The sequence below is a fragment of the Macrotis lagotis genome, chromosome 1 (assembly GCF_037893015.1).
Source record: "Macrotis lagotis isolate mMagLag1 chromosome 1, bilby.v1.9.chrom.fasta, whole genome shotgun sequence".
In the NCBI taxonomy this organism is placed as follows: domain Eukaryota; kingdom Metazoa; phylum Chordata; class Mammalia; order Peramelemorphia; family Peramelidae; genus Macrotis; species Macrotis lagotis.
Genome location: NC_133658.1, coordinates 877,525,217 through 877,549,506, shown reverse-complemented (window position 1 = coordinate 877,549,506; position 24,290 = coordinate 877,525,217). Strand labels below are relative to the sequence as shown.

Here is a 24,290-nt window from a genome sequence, read left to right as displayed (position 1 = left end):
TGAAAGAGAATTTAAAGATTCCTAAGGCCAACAGTTTACAGTTGCAAAAACTGAGGTCTAGAAAGACATAATAACTTACCCACTGTGAGTCACACCATGAGTTCATAGACAAGCTACACCAAGTACCTAAGTCTACTGGTTCCCAGACTAGTTGATAATTGATAATTGATCTGTGTCTTTTCTGATTGATTCCCAAGGAGATACTAATAAAATAAATAAGTAATGAATGAATAAATAGATAAATGAATGAATGAATGAATGTATGAATAATGATAATAATACTGCAGAAGGATGATGGCGAATCTCCCTTCTGGAGGGCTTTAAAATTTGCTGCTTAATCATTTCTGAAAGGTAAGTAGTATAAAAAATATTGTTGCCATTTTACACATGAAAAAGCTGAGACTGAGAAAGGAGTAATTTTGGAGCTAAGATTCAAACTTAGGGCTCCTGATCCTGAATCCAGACACACTTATTTGGCTTCATATCTTTGGGACAAGTTCAGGGAGATGTCACAGTGGATAGAAAACTGGGCCTGGAATAAGGACAACCTGAGTTCAAATTCAACCTTTGCTACTTCCCAGCTGTGTGAGCTTGGGCAAGTCATTTAACCTTGTCTCAGTTTCCTCATCTGTCAAATGAACTGGAAAAGGAAATGGCAAACAACTCTGGTATTTTTACTAAGAAAATCCCACCAAAAAATGGAACTAAAAGTGTCACTGATTCAACAAGTCAGCAGATGTTTAAACATCTTTTGTGTGCCAGATACTGGGTCAGGTGACAGGGACATCAAACCAAAACAGCAACATAAGTTTGTTTCTGGGGCCAGGAGGAGGAGTAGTACAACTTATACAAAAATAAGAATACAAATTTAGGAAAGTATGAGTGTTATCAGGTGGGGAAATCAAGTCAGGTTTTACATCTATTGGCAATGGGGAGACACCAAGACTCTAGAGCAAGGGAATAAGTCGGGCAGACCCATTCCTTAGAAAGACCATTTTGGCCACCAAGATGATGGCTAATGTTCCAATCTCAGCATCAATTTGCCCTAAGCAAGAGCAGAAAATGTTAGGCAAATCTGGGTATAGTCCCTGAAATATACAGTAGGTGCTTAATAAATGTTTATTGATTGATTGACAAATGAAAAATCCCAGCAGTAATAGGGAAGTTCCTTGAAGAGACAAATTTTTTGCTATTGTTGTTTTTAGATTTGTAACTTTAACCTCTGTATAAAAGTTAAATAAGGAGACAATAAAGAAATAATTTTCTAATTTTGAACCATTCAATTGTCCACCTCATTTATTTAACTTATATGACGACTGCATCATGCAAAATGCAAGGTTGGACCAACCAAAAGTTAGAATTAAGATTGCCAGGAGAAATACTAACTATCTCAGATATACAGACAATACCATTCTGAAAGCAAAAAATAAAGAAAAATTAACAAGTCTTTTGGTGAGAATGAAAGAAGAAAGAGTGTAAAAGCTGGCTTAAAGATTAACATTAAAGATCTTGGCAACTGGTCCCATCAAAGAGGAAAATGAAGCAGTGTCAGATTTTATATTCTTGGACTCAAAGATCACTGCAGAAGGAGACTGCAGCCAAGAAATTAAAAGATGCTTGTCCATTGTAAGGAGAACAGCAGATTTGGATAGTGTCCTAAAAAGTAGAGGCATCACCTTGCTGACAAAGGTCCACTCAAAGCCATGGTTTTTCCAGTAGAAACAGATGGCTGTGAGAGTTAAACTATATAAGGGAAAGTGAGTTATGCAGAATAGACACTTTCAAATTGTGGAGCTGGAAAAGATTTTTGAGAATCCTTTGGGCCACAAAGAGAACAAATCAAACAATACGTAAATAAATTCAGGTTGATCACTGGAAGACCAAATACTGAACTAGAAGCTTAAATTCTTTAACCACATGAGAAGATGGGACTCATTGGAAAAGACCCTGATGTTGGGAAATAATGAAAGCAAATGAAGAAGGGAATGGCAAAGAATGGGATGGATGGATGGTGTCATGGAAACAATGAACATGAACTTAGACAAACCTGTGGAGGTGTGGCAGCTAGGTGGTGCAATGGACCTGAGTTCAAATCCAACCTGAGACACTTAATAACTACCTATCTGTGTGACCTTGGGCAAGTCACTTAACCCCATTGCCTTACCAAGAGAGACAGACAGACAGACAGACAGAATTAAAAGACCTGGCATGTGATGTTTCATGGGTTAACAAAGAGTTGGACATGATTGAACAACTGAATAACAGCATCTTTAGTCTAGTTTAATACTCATATCTTCAGCGGGATCTGCCATTTATTTCAAGGATGCCAATCTTTGTGCATGACAATAATAGTATTTATACATGCTTTCACAGTTTGCATAGGGATTTAGATCTATTACCTTATGTGTTCTTCACAATAGCCCTGTAAAAAAGGTAATATTCTTATTATCATTATTATTCCCGTTTACAGATAAAAATAATAATAGCTAGTAGTTCTATAGTGTTTTAAAGTTGGCAGATCATTTTACATATATCATCTCATTTCATTCTCACAACAACCCCGGAAGTAGATGCTTTATTAACCTATTTACAGATGAAGAAAGTGAATCTGAAAGAGGTTATTTTTTCCAGGCCATACAGTTAAAATGTTTCTAAGGCAAGATTCAAACTCAGGTCTTCTGACTAAATTCAGGCTTTATTCACCATACCACCCAGATATACCATCATAGGTGCCTGGTAATTGATTGTTGCACTGAACTGAACTGATTTGTTGAACTGAACTGAACTGAAAATTGGGTTTTGTTTTTTTCCTCAAAGAGTCATGATCATTCCTTAGTCAAAACCTTAATTGACAAGCTACTTTCTTTCATAGTACATGGATTTGACTAAAACTCTCAGCAGCCTAATGAGCATCAAGGATATGCCAGGAAATCTATCCATGAAACATCTTTCCCAGAAAGAGCGGGAAAAGATCAACCAGCTTCGACGGAAAGACTTGGACCTGGTATTTGTTAAGATCAGTCAACTCAAGAACCGACTAGAGAGGAAAGAGGACCTTCTGAGAGAATATGAGAAAGATAATGAGTCACTCAGGTATCCTGAAAGTTTCTTACAACTTACCCAGATTCACATCCCTACTCTTGGAGAATATAAACAAACACAGAAATGCGTGCACACACATACACACACACACACACACACACACACACACACACACACACACACACACACACCCCTAGGTAATGGGTAAGGATTAGAGAGATCACTTGCAATTGGATCCCTCAACAAAAATAAAAAACATGGAAGAATGGTGGAGCAGAGCAGTAGATTAGCACTAGAACAGTAGGTTTGGGTGGGTAACAACACTTTTTGAACTCAGGTCTTCTGAGTGTTAATTTTAATTTTAATTTTATTCCTTATATAGTTTAACTCTCCCTAATTAATTCCAGCAGTTTTGCATACTGTTCCTCTCTGCCTCCACATGGCTATTCTTCCTAAGAGAAAAGACTCAAACTCTAGGTTTCCAGATGCTGTGGTCAACCCTCAATCCTTAACTAAGTGGCTAGATCATTGATTCTAGAGTCAGGAAGACCTGAGTTCAAAACTAACTTTATACTTAGTAACAGTGTGACTTAGTAGGATTACAGGCAAGTTGCTGAACCTCTCCTTGCCTCAGTTTCCTCATCTGCAAAATGAGGATAGTCCATGAACTGGGGTTGTCTTGGGGACAAAATGCTTATTCCCTTCAACTATTTCATGTTAGAGGAAGTTTATGAAATATTGTTTTTGTTGTATCTCAAGAAAATATGATGCAGATGTGTTGTGGTTGTGGTTGTTGTTCCCTCTGTTCATTATGAAGCCATTCAGTTGGCTTTGTGCCACAATACAAAAAGGTTTTCTGGAAGGGCAGTGGGGATATAATGACTTCCGGAGGAAGAGATCTTGTTTGTCTCTTTGGCCAGGCAGAGTAAAATACCCATGCAGGTATACCAGGCGCAGATGGGCAAACTCGAAGATGAAATCTACAAGGAGGTGGAAGAGAAAGCTCTGTTGAAGGAAGCCCTAGAGAGGACTGAGAACCAGCTCAACCTGGAGAGGAAGATGAATCGCTCCATCAAGCAACAAAAGGTCAGTGGCAAATGTCTCTATCATACTTAGACTAAGAGAACCTGGGTTCAAATTCCATTTCAAATCCCACTTATTAACAGTGATGTAAATAAATCACATGACCTTCCTGCTGTAAAATGATGAATTGTCTCTAAAGCCACTTCCAACTTTACCCAGAATTCTCTGTCTTGGGTTCAAATCCTGATTCTCCTACCTTTGAGATCTTGGCCTAGACCCTTCCCCAGTCTCCTCTTCCATCAAATGAAATTAGTGGATGGAAGTTGACCCCTTAAGTGCTCATAGTTTTAAGCCTCATGACTTGTATGACCTTGGGCAGGGCACTCTCCCCAGCCTCAGATAGTTTCAATCAATCAACAATCATTTATTAAAATCTACTTTGCACCAAAGTTCAAGAGACAAGAGTCCATGCCTAAGGAGAGCTAATCATGAGCGAAGACATGTACTATATAGATATGTACCAAATACATACAAGCTGACTTGGAAGAAAGATACAAGCATCTCAGGGACTCAAGAGATGTCTCATTCTGAAAGTGGTCCTTGAACTGAACCTAAAATTAAAATATGGAATGAGAGAAATGAAAGTGAAAAGGGAACACACCTCAAGCATGGAGAACATAGTATACAAAATATCATGACAGTAATGACTCTGGCCCTGGAGTTAGGAAGATCTGAGTTCAAATCTAGTCTCAGACACTTGACACTAGCTGTGTGGCCCTGGGCAAGTCACTTAACTCCAACTGCTTCACTGTCATGTTCCTGTTAGATCAGCTGCTCAGGAAGTGTTAGGTTCCTGCCAGCCAGCTTACCCTTGCCCAGGTGAATGTCTGAAGGGGCGGGAGACAAGGATGGAAAGTTCTCCAAGTTCCCCAAGATCTCCTAGTTCTCCAAGATCTACAAGATCTCTGTTTATTAAACCAAATACAAGTGCTTAAATATCCTCCCCAGTCCCTGGTCCACCCCCACTCCTGTGGCACTCTACAATTAACCAGTAAATAACGCTATGGTGTTAGAGGACACCAGGTGATGAAATTTTACAGTACTTCCACACACAACAGTCCCTTATACTTCACACTCAAAAATAAATAAAAATTTTTAAAAATAAAATAAAATTGATCAGGAATCCCCTGACCAGCCTCCATTATATTAAGGAAACTAAAAAGAAAAAAAGAAAAAAAATATGGTGCTAGGATTGTAGAAGATACTTTGGTTGCTTTCCAATGTGCATAGAGGGACATAAAATACAATCTCAGGAAAATTGATAGAGGTCAGGTAGTAAATAACATTAAATGCCACATAGAATTTGATTTTAAGGGTAATAGGGAGTCAATGGAATGTATTGATTATAGTGCCATAGAAATGTTAAGTGTTTTTAATCAAGAAACTTGAAAGTGCTGGAGAATCAATTAGTAAACATTCATCAGGGTTATATGAAATGCTCTGATATCATTTAACAAGTTGGTATTTCTCCCATATCAATTATTATTAATCATTATTAGTTAATAATTAATATAATGCAATTTATAAATGAATATTGCTTGAGAAAAAAAAAATCTCCCTTCAACAAAAGCCTGAGACACACTCTCCCATGAGAACATACAGAATGTTAGAACTGGAATTGTCCAAACTGGTTAGGTTAGGGGTGGGAAGACTCTTTAGAAGAAAAGAAGAAAAGATATAATTATCCATGCCTGCTTTATACCAGACGCTGTGCTAGATATTTTACAGTCAGAATGCAAATCCTGCCTGTGACACATTTGGACTGGCATTGCTGGTGTCTGAGCTGCACTGAGGGAGGGAGTATCCACACTGGAAGTTCCCTATACCACTGAAATCATAGATCCACTAAAAATTGATGATGATGAGGATGATGAGGGATGCAACAAAAGGAATAACAGGAGATCCCAGATATTCATACAAAAGCTCAAATTCCTTTTTATCTAGAGGTATGCTGGAACCAGCTCTTACCAGTTATTAAACTTTCCTAATTGAGGGTTTAGTTTATTGTTTTATTGATGATATAGACTATTACAAGGCATGGAAGAAATAGGAATAGAACAGATTAGCCTAAAAAGTATATCCTGAATTTTTAGAAAGCCAACTGTTAATCATTTGTCAGCACAGCCCTGCCTCTACCTCACTTCTGGGGAGGCTTCTAAGGGCAAGCATGTATCCTTAAATAGATAAAAATAAGAAAAAGTTGGAATTGTGGATATAAATGAGCAAATGAATGAACCTAGTGACACCAAGTAAACCCTTTCTCACCTTCACATCTGAGATTATCCCCAAAAGTTCATGGCTATGTTGAGGGAGGCACAGAATGGAAAACCCTGATCCAATTCTTATTTTTACCCAGGAACGATTTGATGAGCAAGAACAGAAGAATTCCAAAGAAATACCCATTTCCAACTGTCTACAGAAAGACAGACATGAACGGGTAAGACAACTTAGACGTATCAGATGAATTCTAGATTCTAAAGAAGGAGAAGATGACCTTCCTAGAGGATCAGAAGAAAAACAGTTCATATGGTCATAGATTTAGAGTTCGAAGGGGCCTTAGAGGTCATCAGGCCTCAATGTCATCATTTTAAGAGCTGAGGAAACTGAGACATAAAAAGGCTAAGTGACCAGGGTCTTTATTACTAATGTCTAAGGCTGTCTAATTTAACCTCCAAGTTCAGTCCTGTATCTCTACAATGCCGCCTGAATTCAAATCAATTAAACAATTATTGAACACCTACTTTATATAAGGAACTGTACTTACATCCCAGGAAGCAAATACAACAGTCCCTATCTTCAAAGATGTACATCCTGCATGTACACAGATTAGTAAATACAAAAGATATACAGGGGTGGCTAGGTGATGCAGTGAATAGAGCACCGGCCCTGGATTCAGGAGGACCTAAGTTCAAATCCAGATTCAGACACTTAATAATGACCTAGCTGTGTGGCCTTGGGCAAGTCACTTAACCCCATTTGCCTTGCAAAAAAAAAAGATATACAATATGTTGTTCAGGCCTTTCAATAGTGTCTGACTCTTCTTGACCCCATTTGGGGTTTTCTTGGAAGAAATTGAGGAGTGCTTTGTCATCTCCAATTTATTTTACAGATGAAAAAACTGAGGCAAACAAGGTTAAGTGACTTGTCCAGAGTCATATAACTAATGTCTGAGTATTTTTATTCATGTCTTCTTTTTTTTTTTAGGTTTTTTGCAAGGCAAATGATGTTAAGTGGCTTGCCCAAGGCCACACAGCTAGGTCATTATTAAGTGTCTGAGACCAGATTTGAACCCAGGTACTCCTGACTCCAGGGCCGATGCTTTATCCACTACGACACCTAGCCGCCCCCTAAACTCATGTCTTCTTCACTCCAAACTCAGTAGTCTATCCACTGTACCAGTCAGCAAGTAATACAAAGTAAATCAAAGAGGAAAGGAAAATAACAAAAGAGAGACTGGGACAGCTAGGTGGCACAGTGGATAGAACTCTGGCCCTAGAGTCAGGAGGACCTGAGTTCAAATCTGTCCTCAGACACATAATACTTATCTAGCTGTGTGACTTCAGTTACATTACTTAACACCATCACCTTACCAAAAACAAAAACAAAAACAAAAAAAGAGAGAGAGAGAGACCCAGGAAGGGTCTCATGGACTAGGGGACACTTGAGCATAGCTTGAAGGAAACTGGTTGGAAAGACCACAAGCTCAGAAATGAAGAAAATGACAAAGTAGGTCAGAGGTTTGCTTTTGGATGAAAAATGGTAATAAGTGTTGATGATGTTGTTGCTGCTACTGCTATTGCCTTTTAATTTCTTTTTTTCTTTTTTTTCCATTTATTTATTTATTCTCTGTACAAATTTTTTACATTAATAAAATATTCTTTTTTAAGAGTAAATGAAATACCCCCTCCCCCCCATAAATATAGACTTGCTTGAGCGATAAAGGGGAGAGAAAAAAATTAAAATTAAAAAAAATAATAGTAATAATTGTAGGTATGGCCAGGTGGCGCAATGGACGAAGTACCAGCCCTGGAGCCACGAGCACCCAAGCCCACATCCAGCTCCGTAGACCCAACAATCACCCAGCTGTGTGACATGCAAACCACGTGATCCCCACTGCCCTGCAAAAAAACAAAAGAAGAAAAAAAAGACCCAAAATAAAATAAAATAGTAATAATAGTAGGGGTGGCTGGTGGCAGATAGAGCATTGGCCTTTGAGCCAGAAGCACCCGGGTCCAAATCCAGCCTCAGGCAACCAAAGATCACCCTGCCATGCGTCTCCAGGCAGGCCACCCAGCCCCATTTGCCCTGCACCCTCCCCCAAATAATAATAAAAAATGTGCTTCATTCTTTGTTCCAACACCAACAACTCTGTCATGGGTGGATCACATTCTTTATGGTAAATCAATCGCAATTTTTCCACCGTTGCCATTGCTGATCACAACTCCCTCCTTTCTTATTTCTCCACTGCCATGTACTATATTTTCTCTCTCCTTTCACTCTGACTCTGCTGTAGGGTAGCTGAGTGGTGCAGCAGACAGGACCCTGGTCCTGGGGCCAAGAGGCCCTGAGCCCCCATACCACCCCTTAGGCCTAGCATCCACCTGGTCCTATGGTCCTGGACAGGTCTTCCAATCCCAGCCCCTTGCAAGAAGTAAAAAAGAAAATGTGTTATATCTGACCACTCTCCCCCCATGGTCCATCCTCTCCTCCTTTATTCACATCCCCACCCCTCCCCCTGCTGCCCCCCTTCTTACTCCAGATGTCTATACCCCATTGAGTATATATGCTGTTTCCTCTCCTAGCCACCTCTGATGAGAGCAAAGGTTCCCTCATTCCCCCTTGCCTCCCCACTTTCATATCATTGCAATAGCTCATTGTAATAAAGAAAAATCTTATTATATGAAATAACTTGGCCTATTCCCCCTTTCCTTTTTCTTTCTCCCATCACGTTTCCCTTTTTTTTCTATTGACTCCATTTTTGCACCATATTTTATCTTCGAATTCAGCTTTCTCCTGTGCTTCAACTATAAAAGCTCCCTCTACCTGCTCTATTAACTGAGAAGGTTCATATGAGTATTATCAGTGTCATTTTTCTATGCAGGAATACATGCAGTTCATCATCATTAAGTCCCTCATATTTTCCCCTTCTCCTCCAATCTCCATGCTTCACCTGAGTCCTGTATCTGAAGATCAAACCTTCTGTTCAGCTCTGGCCATTCCAACAGGAACATTTGAAATTCCCCTGGTTCATTGAAAGTCCATATTTTTCCCTGGAAGAGGACATTCAACCTTACTGGGTAGTTCATTCTTGGCTGCATTCTAAGCTCTTTTGCCTTCCAGTATATTATATTCCAAGCCCTACGAGCTTCCAATGTAGTTGCTGCTAAGTCCTGTGTGATCCTGACTGCAGCTCCATGATATTTGAACTGTGTTCTTCTGGCTGCTTGTAATATTTTCTCTTTGACTTGGGAGTTCGGGAACTTGGCTATAATATTCCTAAGGGTTGGTTTTTTGGGATCTCTTTCTCAGGGCGATCGGTGGATTCTCTCCATTTCTATTTGCCCTCTGCTTCTAAAATATCAGGGCAATTTTCCTGTAGTAATTCTTCGAAAATGATGTCAAGGCTCTTTTCCTGATCATGACTTTCAGGTATTCCAATAATTTTTAAATTCTCTTTCTTAAGTCTGTTTTCCATATCAGTTGTTTTTTCAATGAAATATTTCACATTTTCTTCTAATTTTTCATTTTTTTTTTGGTTTTGAAATATTGATTCCTGATTTCTTGTAAATTCATCAATCTCCCTGAATTCTATTCTTTGTCTGAAGGATTTGTTCTCCTCAGAGAGTTTTCTTATCTCTTTTTCCATCTGGCCAATTTTGCTTTTTAAAGCATTCTTCTCTTCAATAACTTTTTGAACTGTTTTATCCATTTGACCTAAGCTGGTTTTTAGCATGCTATTTTCTTCAGCATTTTTTTGGATTTCCTTGACTAAGCTGCTGACTTCATTTTCATGTTTTTCCTGCATCTCTCTCCTTTCTTTTCCCAGTTTTTCTTCCAACTCCCTCATTTCATTTTCAAAGTCTTTTTTGAGCTCTGTCATAGCCTGAGCCCAATTTCTATTTTTCTTGGAGTCTTTAGATGCAGGAGCTTGTGCTTCCTCATCTTCAGACTGAGTATTTTGATCCTTCTTGGGCTCATTTGCAAAATATCTCTCAATGGTCTTCCTCTTATTTCTCTGCTTACTCATTTTCCCAGCCTGGGCCTGGTTTTGGGGTGCTTCCTGAACTTTTGGGACACTCCCACAAAGGTCTCAGTGTGTGAGGCTCTGTCCTCCCTCCTGGTCTGTGAATAACCATATATGCCCCCCTCTGCCACGGGGCTGAGGTGGGGGGGGTGCTGTGGTTCTGAGTGTGGTCAGAGCCCCAGAGTCCTGTTCCAGGGGCAGAGGACAAAGCTCTGCAGTCTCTCTCTTCATTCCCCTCCCTCAACTCCATCGCCTTTTAATTTCTAAAGTGTTTTGCTAACCTTTTTCCACACAATATTCCAGGCAAGATATTTTTATGTCCATTTTACAGATGAGGACAGTGAGACTCAGGGAGGTTAAGTAATATGCCCATTCTAACTTTAGAACTGGCACTTAGGTGTAAACAATTTGATAAACTGATAGAATATAAAATACTTGGGATTTTTTTTGCTTTTGTCTTTGTACTCCCTGTCTTCCCCTCCGCCCACTCCAGTATTAATCAACGCTTATTGTTTGACTTGCCCCTAGGACAATTAATTATAAACTCACTGAATATTTGCTTCTTCCAGAAATTAAAGGGGAGTGGGAGGAGACTGGGAGAAGGGAGAGAAGGGCAGCAACTGTGAACTTGTGCTACCTTTGACCCCAAAAGGAAGGAAAGTACTAAATCTCAATCTCCTACATCAGGGAGGGGCAGAGCTAGGTAGGTGGATCTGGAAGAACTGTCTCTTCTTCCCTTATGGGTGGGTCTTAATCTGCAAGTCATTATGAGAGAACCTCCTGGAAAGGTTCTTAGACAGCTATCCCCCAGTCAACATGGCACCTTGGAGGTGCATCCTGGAGGGACAATGGAAAGAACATTGATTGTGAATTCAGAACCTACTTTGGATGTTTATACCTGTGTGACCTTAAGTAACTCATTTAATCACCCTAAGCCTCAGTTTCTTCATAGATGAGGTAGCCTCTGAGACCCTTCCAATTCTAGATCTATGAGCCTGGGATGTGAACATGTTTTTAGAAATAATCAATCACATTCTTCCTGACTGCTAAAAGAATTAGGCACACCTAGCATTTTTCAAAACATCTGTCTTTTAAACCACAAATCAGTTTCACAAGAACAAGATGAAGGAGATGACAGTTCATCTGAAAAAGATCCAGGGGTCTAGATGAATTGTTCATCCTTCATTTTTTTTGTAAGGCAGTGGGGTTAAGTGGCTTGCCCAAGGCCATACAGCTAGGTAATTATTAAATCTCTCAGGCCGGATTTGAACTCAGGTACTCCTGACTCCAGGGCCAATGCTCTATCCACTGCACCACCTAGCCGCCCTGCCATCCTTCATTTTCAAAGAAGACCACAACATCAGGAAGGTGATGCTATGACAAGCATGTGTATTGGACTTGAGTGAGGGGGTGCTGCACTAAGTCACAAGCCTCACTTTATCCTCCAGAGTCATCTGAGTTCAGTGGCCAGATATGAATCAGGATCCTGGATACAAGGCAATCAAGGTTAAGTGACTTGCCCAAGGTCACATAGCTAGTAAGAGTCAAGTATCTGAGGCTGGATTCAAACTCCTGTCCTCCTGACTCCAAGATCAGTGCTTTATCCACTGCTCCACCAAGTTAAAAACAATATGAGGCAACACTAGAATATGGCATCTACAAAGGGGACACTAAGGAAAGTATGACTTCCTTGAATAGGCATGTGATGATTCCATTGTCTTCTACCTGGGTCAGAACATTTCTGGAGTATTGTATTGTATTGGGAGCTCAAAACTTAGAAAGGACATTGCTGGGGTGGCTAGGTGGCACAGTGGATGGAGCACCAGCCCTGGAGTCAGGAGTACTTGAGTCCAAATCCAGCCTCAGACATTTAATAGTTGCCTAGCTGTGTGACTTTGGGCAAGTCATTGAACCCCATTGGCTTGCAAAAAGAAAGAAAGAAAGAGAGAGAGAGAGAGAGAGAGAGAGAGAGAGAGAGAGAGAGAAAGAAAGAAAGAAAGAAAGAAAGAAAGAAAGAAAGAAAGAAAGAAAGAAAGAAGGAAAGAAAGAAGAAAAGAAAGAAAGAACATTGCTAAGTGAAAGGAAGGCAGCAAGAATAATGAAGGACCCTGAGATCAATCCATAAATGGATCAGGTGAAGGAATTGGGCTTTTCTATCTGGAAGAAGCAAAGCCTTGGGGAAGGTCATGAAAGATGTCTTCAAATATTCAAAGCATTTTTTTCATGTTTCATGTTTTAGCTTGTTCTCTTTGAATCCAGAGGGCAGAATTAGGAGCAGGGCTAGAAATTTAGGCTTAGTGCAGGGGGATAAACTTCCTAATAATTAGAGCTGTCAAAAAAATGGGATGAGTTTCCTCTCAAGGTAATGAGTTCCTCATCACTGGAGCTCTGTAGGCTGAGACTGAATTACATCCCAGAAGACAAGCAGCAGATAAAACTCTAAACAAAGAAATACAGTGCCAGAGGTCAGATCCCATCTCTCTGCCACTTACTACTTGTAGGACTTTGGACAAGTCCTCTGAGCCTCCATTTCCTCCTTTGAAAGGAGGAGTTTGAACTTAAAAGCCTTAAAAGTATTATCCTATCTGGGTGGTAGAAGTCATTTTTGTCTAAGTATGAACTGGGCCTGGGGACCCTAGTTCTAACTCTGAGGTTCGAGGCTTGAAAAAGTTTTCTTTTTAGTATGACTCTCCTCTACCCCACTCTTCTGCCTTTGAAAAAAAAGAAAAAGAAAAAAGATGATTATTTGAGACAAATAGGAATAGAATTCAATGATGACTAAGTAAACCTAGCTTCCTCACTGGAAAGCCTTCTCAGAAGTGAACCTCAACTAAGCCTAGACTTTACTAAAATTCTCTTCCTTGTGATTTTTTAGTTGTTGTGGTATGTGTATTTATGTATCTATGTATTTGTGGGTCTGTGTGTTTTCCTGGGAAGATACTTTCTTTCCCATGACCAGAGAGTCCCATGGACTATCTACATTAGACTGAATAAAAGGAAACATTTCCTGACAGTGAGTGCTGTCCAAGAGGGGAATGGTTTGCCCCAGGACGAAAGTGGGGAGGAACCCCCCCCCAGGTTATCAAGAGAGAGTTGGGAATATCTTGTCACCTTGTTGCAACTCTTGTAGAGAAGATTTTAGTTGATCTATAGATTAATCCAAATGGCATCTGAGATTCCCTTGTCCCTTGGAAATTAGGTGAAATGGTTCTACCCAACAGCTGCAGGACTGGAAAATCCCTCCAGGTAGCTGCCAAACTGGGTGGAAATAGCAGAGAACCAACAGAAATGTTTGCAAAAACAGCAGGATCCTCCCAAAAGGAACTTTTTTTAAAAAATGCCTTTCATTTTATTTTTTAATTCATTATTTCTCTCTTCCACTCTCAACCTTCAAATCTTTTTTTGAGAATTTATTTTATTTTTAATTTACGGAGTTAAACAAAAATTTCCATAGCATAGTATAATAAAACTGCAAATCTACTATGTACAACTATTTCTTTTAAATAAGTTAACATGTAAATTTCTTTTTTCCCTTTTTTTCTTCTCTCCCCATCCCACCTTAGAGATGGCTGCCATTAAACTCAAATAATGTATATGTAATACACTTTGTTAAATTATATTTATTATCTCACCCTCAGCTTCTGGATCCTTAAAAAAAAAAAGGAAACAAAACCCTTGTGACAGTGATGTCAGTCAAGCGAAAACTAAACCCTACATTGGTCACTTCCATTGCTTCACCACAGCAATCAAAATAACCATTTCCTTTTAGGGAATCACTGAAACAAGAACCTACTTTGCAATAAAGCAAATATCTGAGCTACTGGGAAAGCACCCAGAGGGACTATTTGCTTAAACCAAAGTCTTATTTAGTCCAAAACTGTATGTGCATTCACTGGTTTAGAGGAACCTGCCATGAAGACTTCTGCATATCAGTGTATTGGAACATATGGCCAGTCCCAAAGCCATTGCCTCCTCTGGAAGTTAGCATCCAGAACACCTCCAACCCTAACCTGGAAGACACTTGATACAGATAAGGCTGGGCTATCATACTCAAGGCTGTTGCTAAGTGGTCTCTGCAAAGGCCTCTGCTGTCAAAGCAAGCAGAGACTTAGTAAGCAAGCATGAAGAAGGAGAGATGGCAGGAAGAAGAGAAGGACCTAAGGGCACCTGCAGTGTCTGCCCAAGGACAGTTTCCCACTCCCTACTGGCTCTTCCCAATCTGGAGCTGCCCCTGCCCTGAGGTGGCCAAAAGAGAGGCCCTGCACAAGAACTTCAGCTGACCTGTTCAGAAATCTCTCTTTCAGACTATATTCACCGTTAGAGAATGTCAAAACTGGGAGGGAGTTTTGAGTGTGAGATGACAAAGCTAAAATGGGTCTTAGAAAGCAATGTCAGATCCAGAAAGGGCCTTGGAAGAGAAAATGTCAGACCTAGGAGGACCCTAGAACTCAAAATGTCAGAACTGGGGCTGTCAGAGCTAGGAAGACTTTAGAACCCAGAATATCAGAGCTAAAAGGGACCTTAGACCATGGAATGTCAGATCTGGAGAGCCCTTGGAACACAGGATGTAAGAACTGGGAGGGCCTTAGAACCTAGGATGTCAGAGTTAAAAGAATCTTAGAATAGTAAGTCAGAGTTGGGGGGGGGGAACTTCAAACAAAAGGTTCGCATTCAAAAGGACTCTAAGGACCTTTTAAAGGAGAATAATTCATTGCAGTGATCAGAGTATTCAGCTTCTTGACTTGGTGTTGAGACAGTTTTATTAGTAAGCCACAAAAATGACTAAGAGGAAATACATTTTCATCATTAAGAAATGGCTGTTCCAAGACAGGATGGCCTGATCCAAGCCTTGACTCTGACAGCTAGTGATGGTGTGATTATGGGCATTTCATCTTTCAGTGATCAAGGCCAGTGAGGTCAAATTTGACTGAAAACACATATTGTCTTAGAAAGCCACATGTTAACATCATTTGTGTTTTATTATATTTTTTGTTAAGATTTCCACCTCATTCTAATTTGGGCTTGCACTTGGAACATCATGATTGCCATCTCATCATCTCTCAGACTAGAAACTGCAACCAAGTTTCCCCCTGCAATGACAGAGAGGACTTCCTCATCCATCTGTTAATTTAAAAAAAAAAATGTATTCTAGTCCACAGGTCAGGGGGGCATGTAGAGGCAGTAGCTAAATGTTAGCAGTATTCTTTCTGTTTTTCAGAAGCCAATATATCCCGAAATGTTGAAGAGCAGACCTTGTGAATTATATACTGTGGTGAGTTAGAGATTCACCACAACTAAGAAAAGGGGCAGCACATCCCCACCAACCCAATGAGCTGTTTGTGGGATGGCAGAGACAAGAGTGAGCTGGAACATATTCCTAGAGTGCATTTCCTAGAAAGATCTTTCCTTTTAACAAATACTCTGGTTTCCCAAACACCAGATATTAGGGTTGTTAAATTCAGAAAACACTTGACAGAGCATTGCTTCATTTTGCAGTAAAAGAAACAGAGATCCAAAGAGTGAGACCACATAGTAAGAAGAGCAGAATTCAAATTCAGTTCCTTGGATTTCACACTAGTGCTCTTTCCACTCTACTATGTTACTTTTCTTTGATAGAATCACAGAACACTAGAAGTATGAGGAGACCAAGAAAGTTATGAACTCACTACCTATCCCTCACTTCAAGCTTCCTTTTACAAAAAAGAAGAAACAAAAGTAATTTGTACAACATTGATGATAAATAATCATAGGAAATGAAAGGGACCTTAGAGGACATTGAATCCAACTCTCATTTTACAGATAGGGAAACTGAGGCTTATGATGGTAAAGTGACTTTCCCAAAGTGTCCCTGATGCCCATTCCCTGGGCAGGATTTTTATTAAAATCTTCCAGATTCCAAGACTGGGAACCAGGGAAGAGAGGAGAAAGGAATAAATATTTACAAATCACCTATTATGTACTAGACACTATGCTTAGCTTTACAAATATTATCTCATTTGTAATTCCATGGTAAGTGGTACAGTATATGGACTGCTGGACCTGGAGTCAGGAAAACTCATCTTCCTGAGTTCAAATCCAGTCTAAGACACAAGTTGTGTGACTGTTTGCCTCAGAATGGCAATGAGTTGGAAAAGGAAAATGTAAACCACCCCAGTACCTTTCCCAAGAAAACTCCAAATATGACCACAAAGAGCCAGACATGACTGACTGAACAACAGCAATGTCATAGATATTGCATCATGCCTAAGTTTGGAAGAAATTGCCTAGTCCAACTCATTTTTACATAGGAGGAGGCTGAGATTCAGAAAAACTGACTTGCCCCAGCCGCGAAGTCTCTAAAGGCCCCAAATGACATTTGAGAAACAAAAGAAATCCTATGCCCAAAGGCTCTTTCAAAAGTTGATAGGATTTAAAAGTAGGAAGTGCCTTCCCAGTCAAAAACACCATTGCATTGAAGTGTGATCATGTGGAGAGACAGGCTTTTGGCTGAGGTTCCTTCCCCCCATCTTTATACCTCTTTGCAAGTGTGGTGTGATCCATTCATCCATAAACACACACATGTGAGAGACAGAGGCAGATGGAAACTGGCAGGCTGCTTCAGGTTTGGATTGAGACCAAATGGTGATGGAGGATTATGCAACAGATGATGATTGATATGCTTTCGAAAGTTTGGCCCTAGGAAGCTGCTCTGGGCTGGCCAAGCAAGAGAAGTAGATTCCTAGAATGCCAGGATCTCACCATGTTTGGCAAAATGGGCACTATAATTCATCATAGCCTTGTGGAGGGGAAGCAGTGTACTTTGATGGAAAAAGTCACAGAACTTGGCTCCAAATTCTGATTTTGCCATGTACTACTAGCATTATCACCTTGGACAAGTCATTTCTCTCTAGATCTGTTTCCTCAGTTATAAAATAAAGAAGTTGAATTAGATCCTTAAATGTATTGTGCCCCACTCCAGAGTAATCTAATTTATAATATTTTCTAAAGAAACTTAATTCCAGAAGGAAATTCAGATACCATCTAATCCAAACTGCATCTAAATGATTGTATCAAAAAGCTGCAAGGCTACCTGGAGATTGGAGGTGTAGTCCAAACCCCTGCTGATCTAGAAACTGCCTAGTCCTATCAGTGTAACCCTGGGCAAATCATTTAATCTCTTTCTGTCTCAGTTTCCTCAACTTTAAAATGGGAATAATAATAGCATTTACCTCATAGGGTTTTCATTGGATCAAATGAAATGATATTTGTGGGGTTTTAGCTTAGTAGTATTGTATTTTTTTTCCAATTATATGTAAAGATAGTTTTCAGCATTCATTTTTGTAAGATTTTGAACTCCAAATTTTTCTCCCTCTCTCCTTTGGCTCCCCCTTCTCGAAGAAAAGTTGTCTGTTTTATATATAGGTTATACATGTGCAATCATGTTAAACATATTTCCACATTAGTCATTAGTCTTGTAGTGACTCTCTTTCTCCAATTATGGATGGTGTTTTTTATCATGAGTCTTCTGGAATTGTGTTTGCTCACTGTATTGTTGAGAAGAGCTAAGTCTATCATAGGTGATCATCACGCAATGTTGCTGTTTCTGTGTACAATGTTCTCCTGCTTCTGCTCACTTCACTCAACATCAGTAAATGAGAATATGTAAAGTACTAGGTGCTTTCCCCTTCCCCCTGGTTCAACCTCAAAAAGAACTAGAAAAAGGAATAGATAAACTCATACGGTAGTAAATTTAGAATATTAGGAAGCCTGAAGATATAGAGATCTTTGCATTTTGGTGGCTTAATGGATAAAACACTGGATTTGGCATCAGAAAAACCTGAGTTCTGATCCAACCAAGTCTTCAAGCTGAGTCTGTATCACTACTGTTAGAGGAAACTAGGTAGAATTATCCATCAGATTCCTACCTTTCCAGATATATAGTACTTTGTTTTTCTTAATTCAAGCTGCATTCTAGGCAAATGGTTAGTTACAGATACTGCTACTTGCTGCATTTAGGGAACTAGGTGGCACAGTGGATAACACAATGACCCTCGAGTCAGGAGAACAGGAGTTCGAATCCGACCTCAGACATTTGATTCTTACATACTGTGTGACCTTGGGCAAGAAATTTAACCCTGATTATTTCACATCCAGGGCCATCTTCAGCCATCCTGATCCAAATCAGGCCGCCGGACCCAAATGGCTCTGGAAGAGAAAGTGAGGCTGGTGACTTAGAACAGCCCCTCCTCACTCAAATCCAAAACACTGGCATCACCTCCCTGATATTGGAAAAGGAAAAATGGGGGAAGAGCCAAGATGGCAGAGTAAAGGCACGGTGTCTAATTGTCTCCCCCAAAATACTCCAAATACTTTTAAATAATGACTCTAACCAAATTCTAAAGGTACAGAACCCACAAAAAGACTGACTAAAACAATTTTTCAGCCCAAGACAACTTGGAAGAGCCTATGGGAAAGATTTGTTACACCAAGGTTAGAAAGGACCTGAAGCATAACAAACCAGCTCCAGCCACCCAGGAACAGACTGTGGGGTACCTGAGTCTGTGGCAGCATTGGTGGTTTCTCAACCTCTCAGCCCAGGGATTGCTAAGGACAATTGGGATGGTCAGCAGGAAAGCTCTGCAACATCAAGGTGAGAGGAGAACCCAGTCCAGCACAGGCTTCAGCACAGACCCTGTCCCAGAGGACCAGGAGCAGAGTTGGTCGCCTCCAGGCAGGGAGCCACCCCATAGTTTCTTACAAAGAGCTCAGCCCACAGACAGTAATAGGTATGGGAGAGATTGCAGAGATCTCTTTGCTCTCCTTGATGCAGGATTCTGTTGCTTCATCCATACTTAAAACCAGGTCCCAGGCTGGGGTCCCAGTCCCCAGGGAGAGAAGAAACACAACAGAGCTTACTGCCTCTGTGACTGCCTGTGCAGAGCATGGACTCTCCTCATGGTTCTAAGGCAGAAAGGAGTGCTTGCAGTCACCCACAGGCCAGAGCACAGACCAGAGACAGGAGAGTATATGACTTTGGGAGAATTGAGAACTTGAAGATCCCTGGAAGATATCCCTGAAAACAACTGCAAAAACCCTCATAACCTTGGGAAAGTGTATCCTCCACCCTGGAAGTAGAGGGCCACCTTAATAAAGAGTTAAAAATCAAGTCATAGACTGGAGAAATGAGCAAACTATAGCAAAAGAAAAAATATGATCATATACAATTATTTTGGTCCTATGGAGGATCAAAATACACACTCAGAACATAACAAAGTCAAAACTTCAGAATCCAAAACCTCCAAGAAAAATATGAATTGGTCTCAAGCTATGGAAGAGTTCAAAAAAGATTTTGAAAATCAAGTAAGGAAGGTAGAAAATCAAGTAAAGAATATGGGAAAATCATTAAAACCAAGTGAGCAGCTAGGTGAAAGAGATACAAAAAATACCGAAGAAAATAACATCTTAAAAAGTTTGGTGGGGCAGCTCGGTGATGCAATGGATAAAGCACTGACCTTGGAGTCAGGAGGACCTGAGTTCAAATCTGTCCTTAGATACTTAATAATTACCTAGCTGTGTGGCTTTGGGCACATGAAAATTGCCAAGATTATCTTTTAAAATTTATTTGTTTAAAGCAATGGGGTTAAGTGACTTACCCAGCGTCACACAGCTGGGTAATTGTTAAGTGTCTGAGGCCAGATCAGGTACTCCTGATGCCAGGATCAGCACTCTATCCACTGCACCACCTAGCTTCCACTTTCAGGATTATTTTAGTCAAATTTCAGAACTCCCAAGTCAAGGAAAAAATATTAAAAGCAGCCAGAAAGAAACAATTCAAATATTGTGGAGCTACAGTGAGGGTAACAAGATTTAGCAGCTTCTACATCAAGAGTTTATAGGGCTTGGAACATGATATTTCAGAAGTTAAAAAAGCTTGGATTCAACTAAGAATCAATTACCTAGCAAAACTGAAGTCAGTTTTCATTTTGAGATCTCTTTCAGGAGATTATCAGTGGATTCTTTCAATTTCCATTTTACACTCTGCTTCTAGGATATCAGGGCGGTTTTCCTGGAGAATTTCTTGAAAATGAAATCTAGGATCTTTTTTTGGTCAGGACTTTCAGGTAGTTCTATAATTTTTAAATTATTTCTCCTGGATCGGTTTTCTAGATCAGTTGTTTTTCTAATGAGATATTTCACATTTTCTTCTTGTTTTTCATTCTTTTGGTTTTGTTTTATGATTTCTTGATTCCTCATGAAGTTATCAGTTTCTCTTAGCTCCATTTGTCATTTTGAGGAATTATTTTCTTCAGAGAGCTTTTTACAGGAAGAGATGAACATTCAATAAAATAGGGGTTATTCAAACTTTCCTGATGAAATGACCAGAGCTAAATAGAAAGTTTGAGCTTCATGTACAAAACTCCAGTGAAGGGGCAGCTAGGTGGCCTAGTGGATAGAGCACTGGCCCTGGAGTCAGGAGTACCTAAGTTTAAATCCAGCATCAGACACTTAATAATTATCTAGTTGTGTGGCCTTGGGCAAGCTACTTAACCCCATTGCCTAGCAAAAACCTAAAAAAAACTCAGGTGAAGCATAGAGAGGGTTGACAGGAAAGGCAATTCATGAGGGACTTAATGATGTTGAACTGTTTGTATTTCAACATGAGAAGAAGATACTGATATGAACCTTCTCATTTTTTAGAGCAGTTAGAAGGAGCATATATAGAAAAGGCACAGGAGAAAGTTGAATTTGAAAGTGTAATATATTAAAATGTAATATATTAAAAAGGTGAAGTTAATGGGGGAGAAAGGAATGTACTGGGAGAAGGAGAAAGGAAAGGTAGAATGGGGTAAGTTATTTGACATGAAAGAGGCAAGAAAAAGCTTTTGCAGTGGCCTGGAAGAGAGGAAGGTGAGGGGGAATGAGTGAACCCTCCTCTCATTGGAAGTGGCTTTGAGAGTGAATAATATCCACATTCAATTGGGTATAGAAATCTCTCACATTAGAAAAAAATGAGAGAAGAAAGGGATGAGAGGAAGGGAATGGCATGGAGGGGGAGTATAGGGATAGAAGAAAGGGAAGATCATAGGAGAAGGTAGTCAGATGGGACAGGATGAAAGGAGAGAGAGAGAGAATAAATGGGAGTGGGGGGAATAGGTTTGAGGGAAATACAACTAGCAATAGCAGTTATGGGGGGGGGGGAATATTAAAGTACTTTCTCTAGTAGACATTTGATAAAGAATGCTATCCATCCCAAAGACAGAGTTGACGGTGCCAGAATACAGGTGAAGCATATTTTTTCCTTTATTTTTCTGTACACTCTCTTTCTTTCTGAGGGGAGGGGAGTTATGCTTACTCTTACAACATGACTATTGTAGTAATGATTTTCATGGCTATACATTTTTCACCTACACCAAGTAACTTTCTCAATGAGGTGAGTAGAATGAGAGAAAGGGAGAGAATTTGAAATTCAAGGTTTTAGAAGTAAATGTTGAAATTTGCTGGGAAACAATTTTAAATAAAATATTTTTTAAAAAAGACAATTGAAATTCTGCTTCTTCTTTGAAGCCTCCCATAATCTACAGAGAGATCAGTTCTCTCTCTTCACTTCAAAAAGACCTTTGCATTCTCTATGCCCATGCCGGAACTCCTAACTTCCTTCAAAACTTGTGGAAAACAAGTGGAAAAGAGAAAGGGAGGGAGGGAGGGAGGAAGGAAGGAAGGAAGGAAGGAAAGAAGGAAGGAAGGAAGGAAGGAAGGAAGGAAGGAAGGAAGGAAGGAAGGAAGGAAGGAAGGAAGGAAGGAAGGAAGGAAAGAAGGGAAAGAAAGGCAAGGAAGAAAAAGGCAAGGAAGAAAAAAGAAGAAAGGAAGGAAAAGGAAGAAAAGAAGAAAAAAGAGGAAAGAAAGGAAAGAAAAAGAGGAGGAAAGGAAGGAAAAAGAGGAGAAAGGAAGGATGGAAAAAGAAGAGGAAAAAGGAAGGAAAAGAGGAAAGGAAAAGAAAAAGAGGGAAGGAAGGCAAGGGAAGAGAGGAGGGAGGGAGGAGGGAAGGAATAAAAAGGAGGGATGAGGAAAGGAAGGAAATCTTTATAAATGCTTTATAATAAATGCTTACTGAATTAATAGATTCAGATATAGTAGATTAGGCACTCTGAGATCCCTTCCAACTCTGAAGTTCTGAGCTTCCATGAGATGACTCACTCAAGAACACATAACGAATTAGTGGCAGTATCATGACTAGAGATGAGTCTCTAATTTATCACTCCAAAAGTCTTTTCACTGGATAACCACATGGTGATGGAACTCTGAGACAACCTAGGACTAAACCAGGACAAAAATGGGTCAAAGGAGTCCATGAGGTGAAACATAAGCTGCTGAGGCCACTGAAAATGAGTGTGTATGGGGCGGGGGGGGGGGGGGGGGGGGGGGGAGCACCAGCCCTGGAGTCAAGTCTGACCTAAGGCACTTAATAATTATCTAGCTCTGTGACCTTGGGTAAATCACTTGATCCCATTGCCTTGAAAAAAAAATGACAACCAACAAGAAAATGAGTGGGAAAAGTTGAATGAGTAATAATAAGATATCTTTATTTATGTTTTAAAGCTCAAGGCCAAAAAGATCACCCTCAAGACAGACCAGGAGAGAAATCTACAGAACAAAGAGTTACCATCTAAAGCCATCCTGTAAATCATCTTCCTTAAAGCACAAGAGAGGAATTAGCAAAACTGTGTCCCATGACACTTTCTAAATCAGAAGTCTGCTGGCCCCTTCTGTGGACAGATGCTGAATCTGCTCCTAGATCTTTGAAGTTCACCTAGACTTTGCTTTTTTCTTCCTAAGCCTTGCATTTTGCACAAGCCCAAGTTTCAGAGTGGGGGCAAAGGATTGTGTATGTGAGTGTGTATATGTACTTTGTGTGTGTGTGTGTGTGTGTGTGTATGTTTAATATTTTTGAATGAATACGTGAGGTCCCCAGAATCACAATGGCTCTAAATCACTAATGCAGAATCCAGGGTCTTGAGTAGAGAGATAATGCAACTCATTGTTTGATCATGGTCAAATGAAGGCCCTTATCCCTCCACCCTTCTTCTCCCAGTACATTCATTACTAGACCACAATGCAGAAAGCACTGTGGTCCCAGCAAATCTTGTCCTGAGCTGCTTCCATGTCACAGGAGGGTGTTAGATTTTGAATTCTGAGTTCATTATAATAAATTTAGAAAAACTTAATTCAGTTCTGTTGCTTAAACCAAGCCAGAAGTTCTCAGGGAACAAATTGAGCTCCCGTGTGCTAAAAAAGTCAAGGGCACCATTGCCATCTATACCCTTTTTCATATGCTAAGAATAACTATTCTTTTCTCCCTTCTACTTCTCCCTTCACTTGAGTCTCTTCATCCTTTTTGTCATGTCTCTCTCATAAATGTCTTTCAATTTATAACATAGGTGGTTAAACACATCAAAGTGAAGAGTGAGAACATTACTGACCACAATAAAATTATTTTTCAAGATTTTAGCACTGTATGCCTTTATTATACTATGTAACACCTGGGAATACCCACTGTTGCTCCCATGTGACTTGCCCTAGACAAGTTATCCCAGATTTGAAATATTTGGTATATTCATATCTACACAGGAACCATAGCTTATGAGCCCCCACCAAAGTGTTTACTTTTACCAGTCAATCAGAGAGCACCATTAGTTGAAAGTAAAGGCATTAATATAAAAGCATAGTAAGAAAATTAGCAATAGAAGATTGTTCCCATAAACCCAGCACACTTTCCCACAAATATATACCCTACTAATGAAAAACTTGTGGAAGAGGTACACAAGCACACATAACACATAGAGGGAACATGTGGCCAATGAGCATAAACCAATTATCACTGTCTTTTGGTGATGTCATTGCACTGCTGTTTTTCTTAGACTAGTGAGCCTGGGAGTTTCCAGTT

The 24,290-nt window shown here is 39.9% G+C and overlaps 1 protein-coding gene across 4 annotated transcripts in view; it reads left to right on the top strand.

Moving 5' to 3' along the window:
* Positions 1–23,849, top strand: part of FHAD1 (forkhead associated phosphopeptide binding domain 1) — a 195,336-nt gene extending 171,487 nt beyond the window's left edge. For all 4 annotated transcript variants that reach the window (XM_074218380.1, XM_074218378.1, XM_074218377.1 and 1 more), the window contains 4 exons: positions 2,873–3,093; positions 3,963–4,128; positions 6,482–6,562; positions 22,946–23,849. In XM_074218380.1, coding sequence (XP_074074481.1) covers positions 2,873–3,093; positions 3,963–4,128; positions 6,482–6,562; positions 22,946–23,029 — 552 coding nt within the window. In that variant the 3' untranslated portion in view covers positions 23,030–23,849. The remainder of the gene's footprint in view (positions 1–2,872; positions 3,094–3,962; positions 4,129–6,481; positions 6,563–22,945) is intronic.
* The last annotated feature ends 441 nt before the right edge of the window (positions 23,850–24,290 follow it).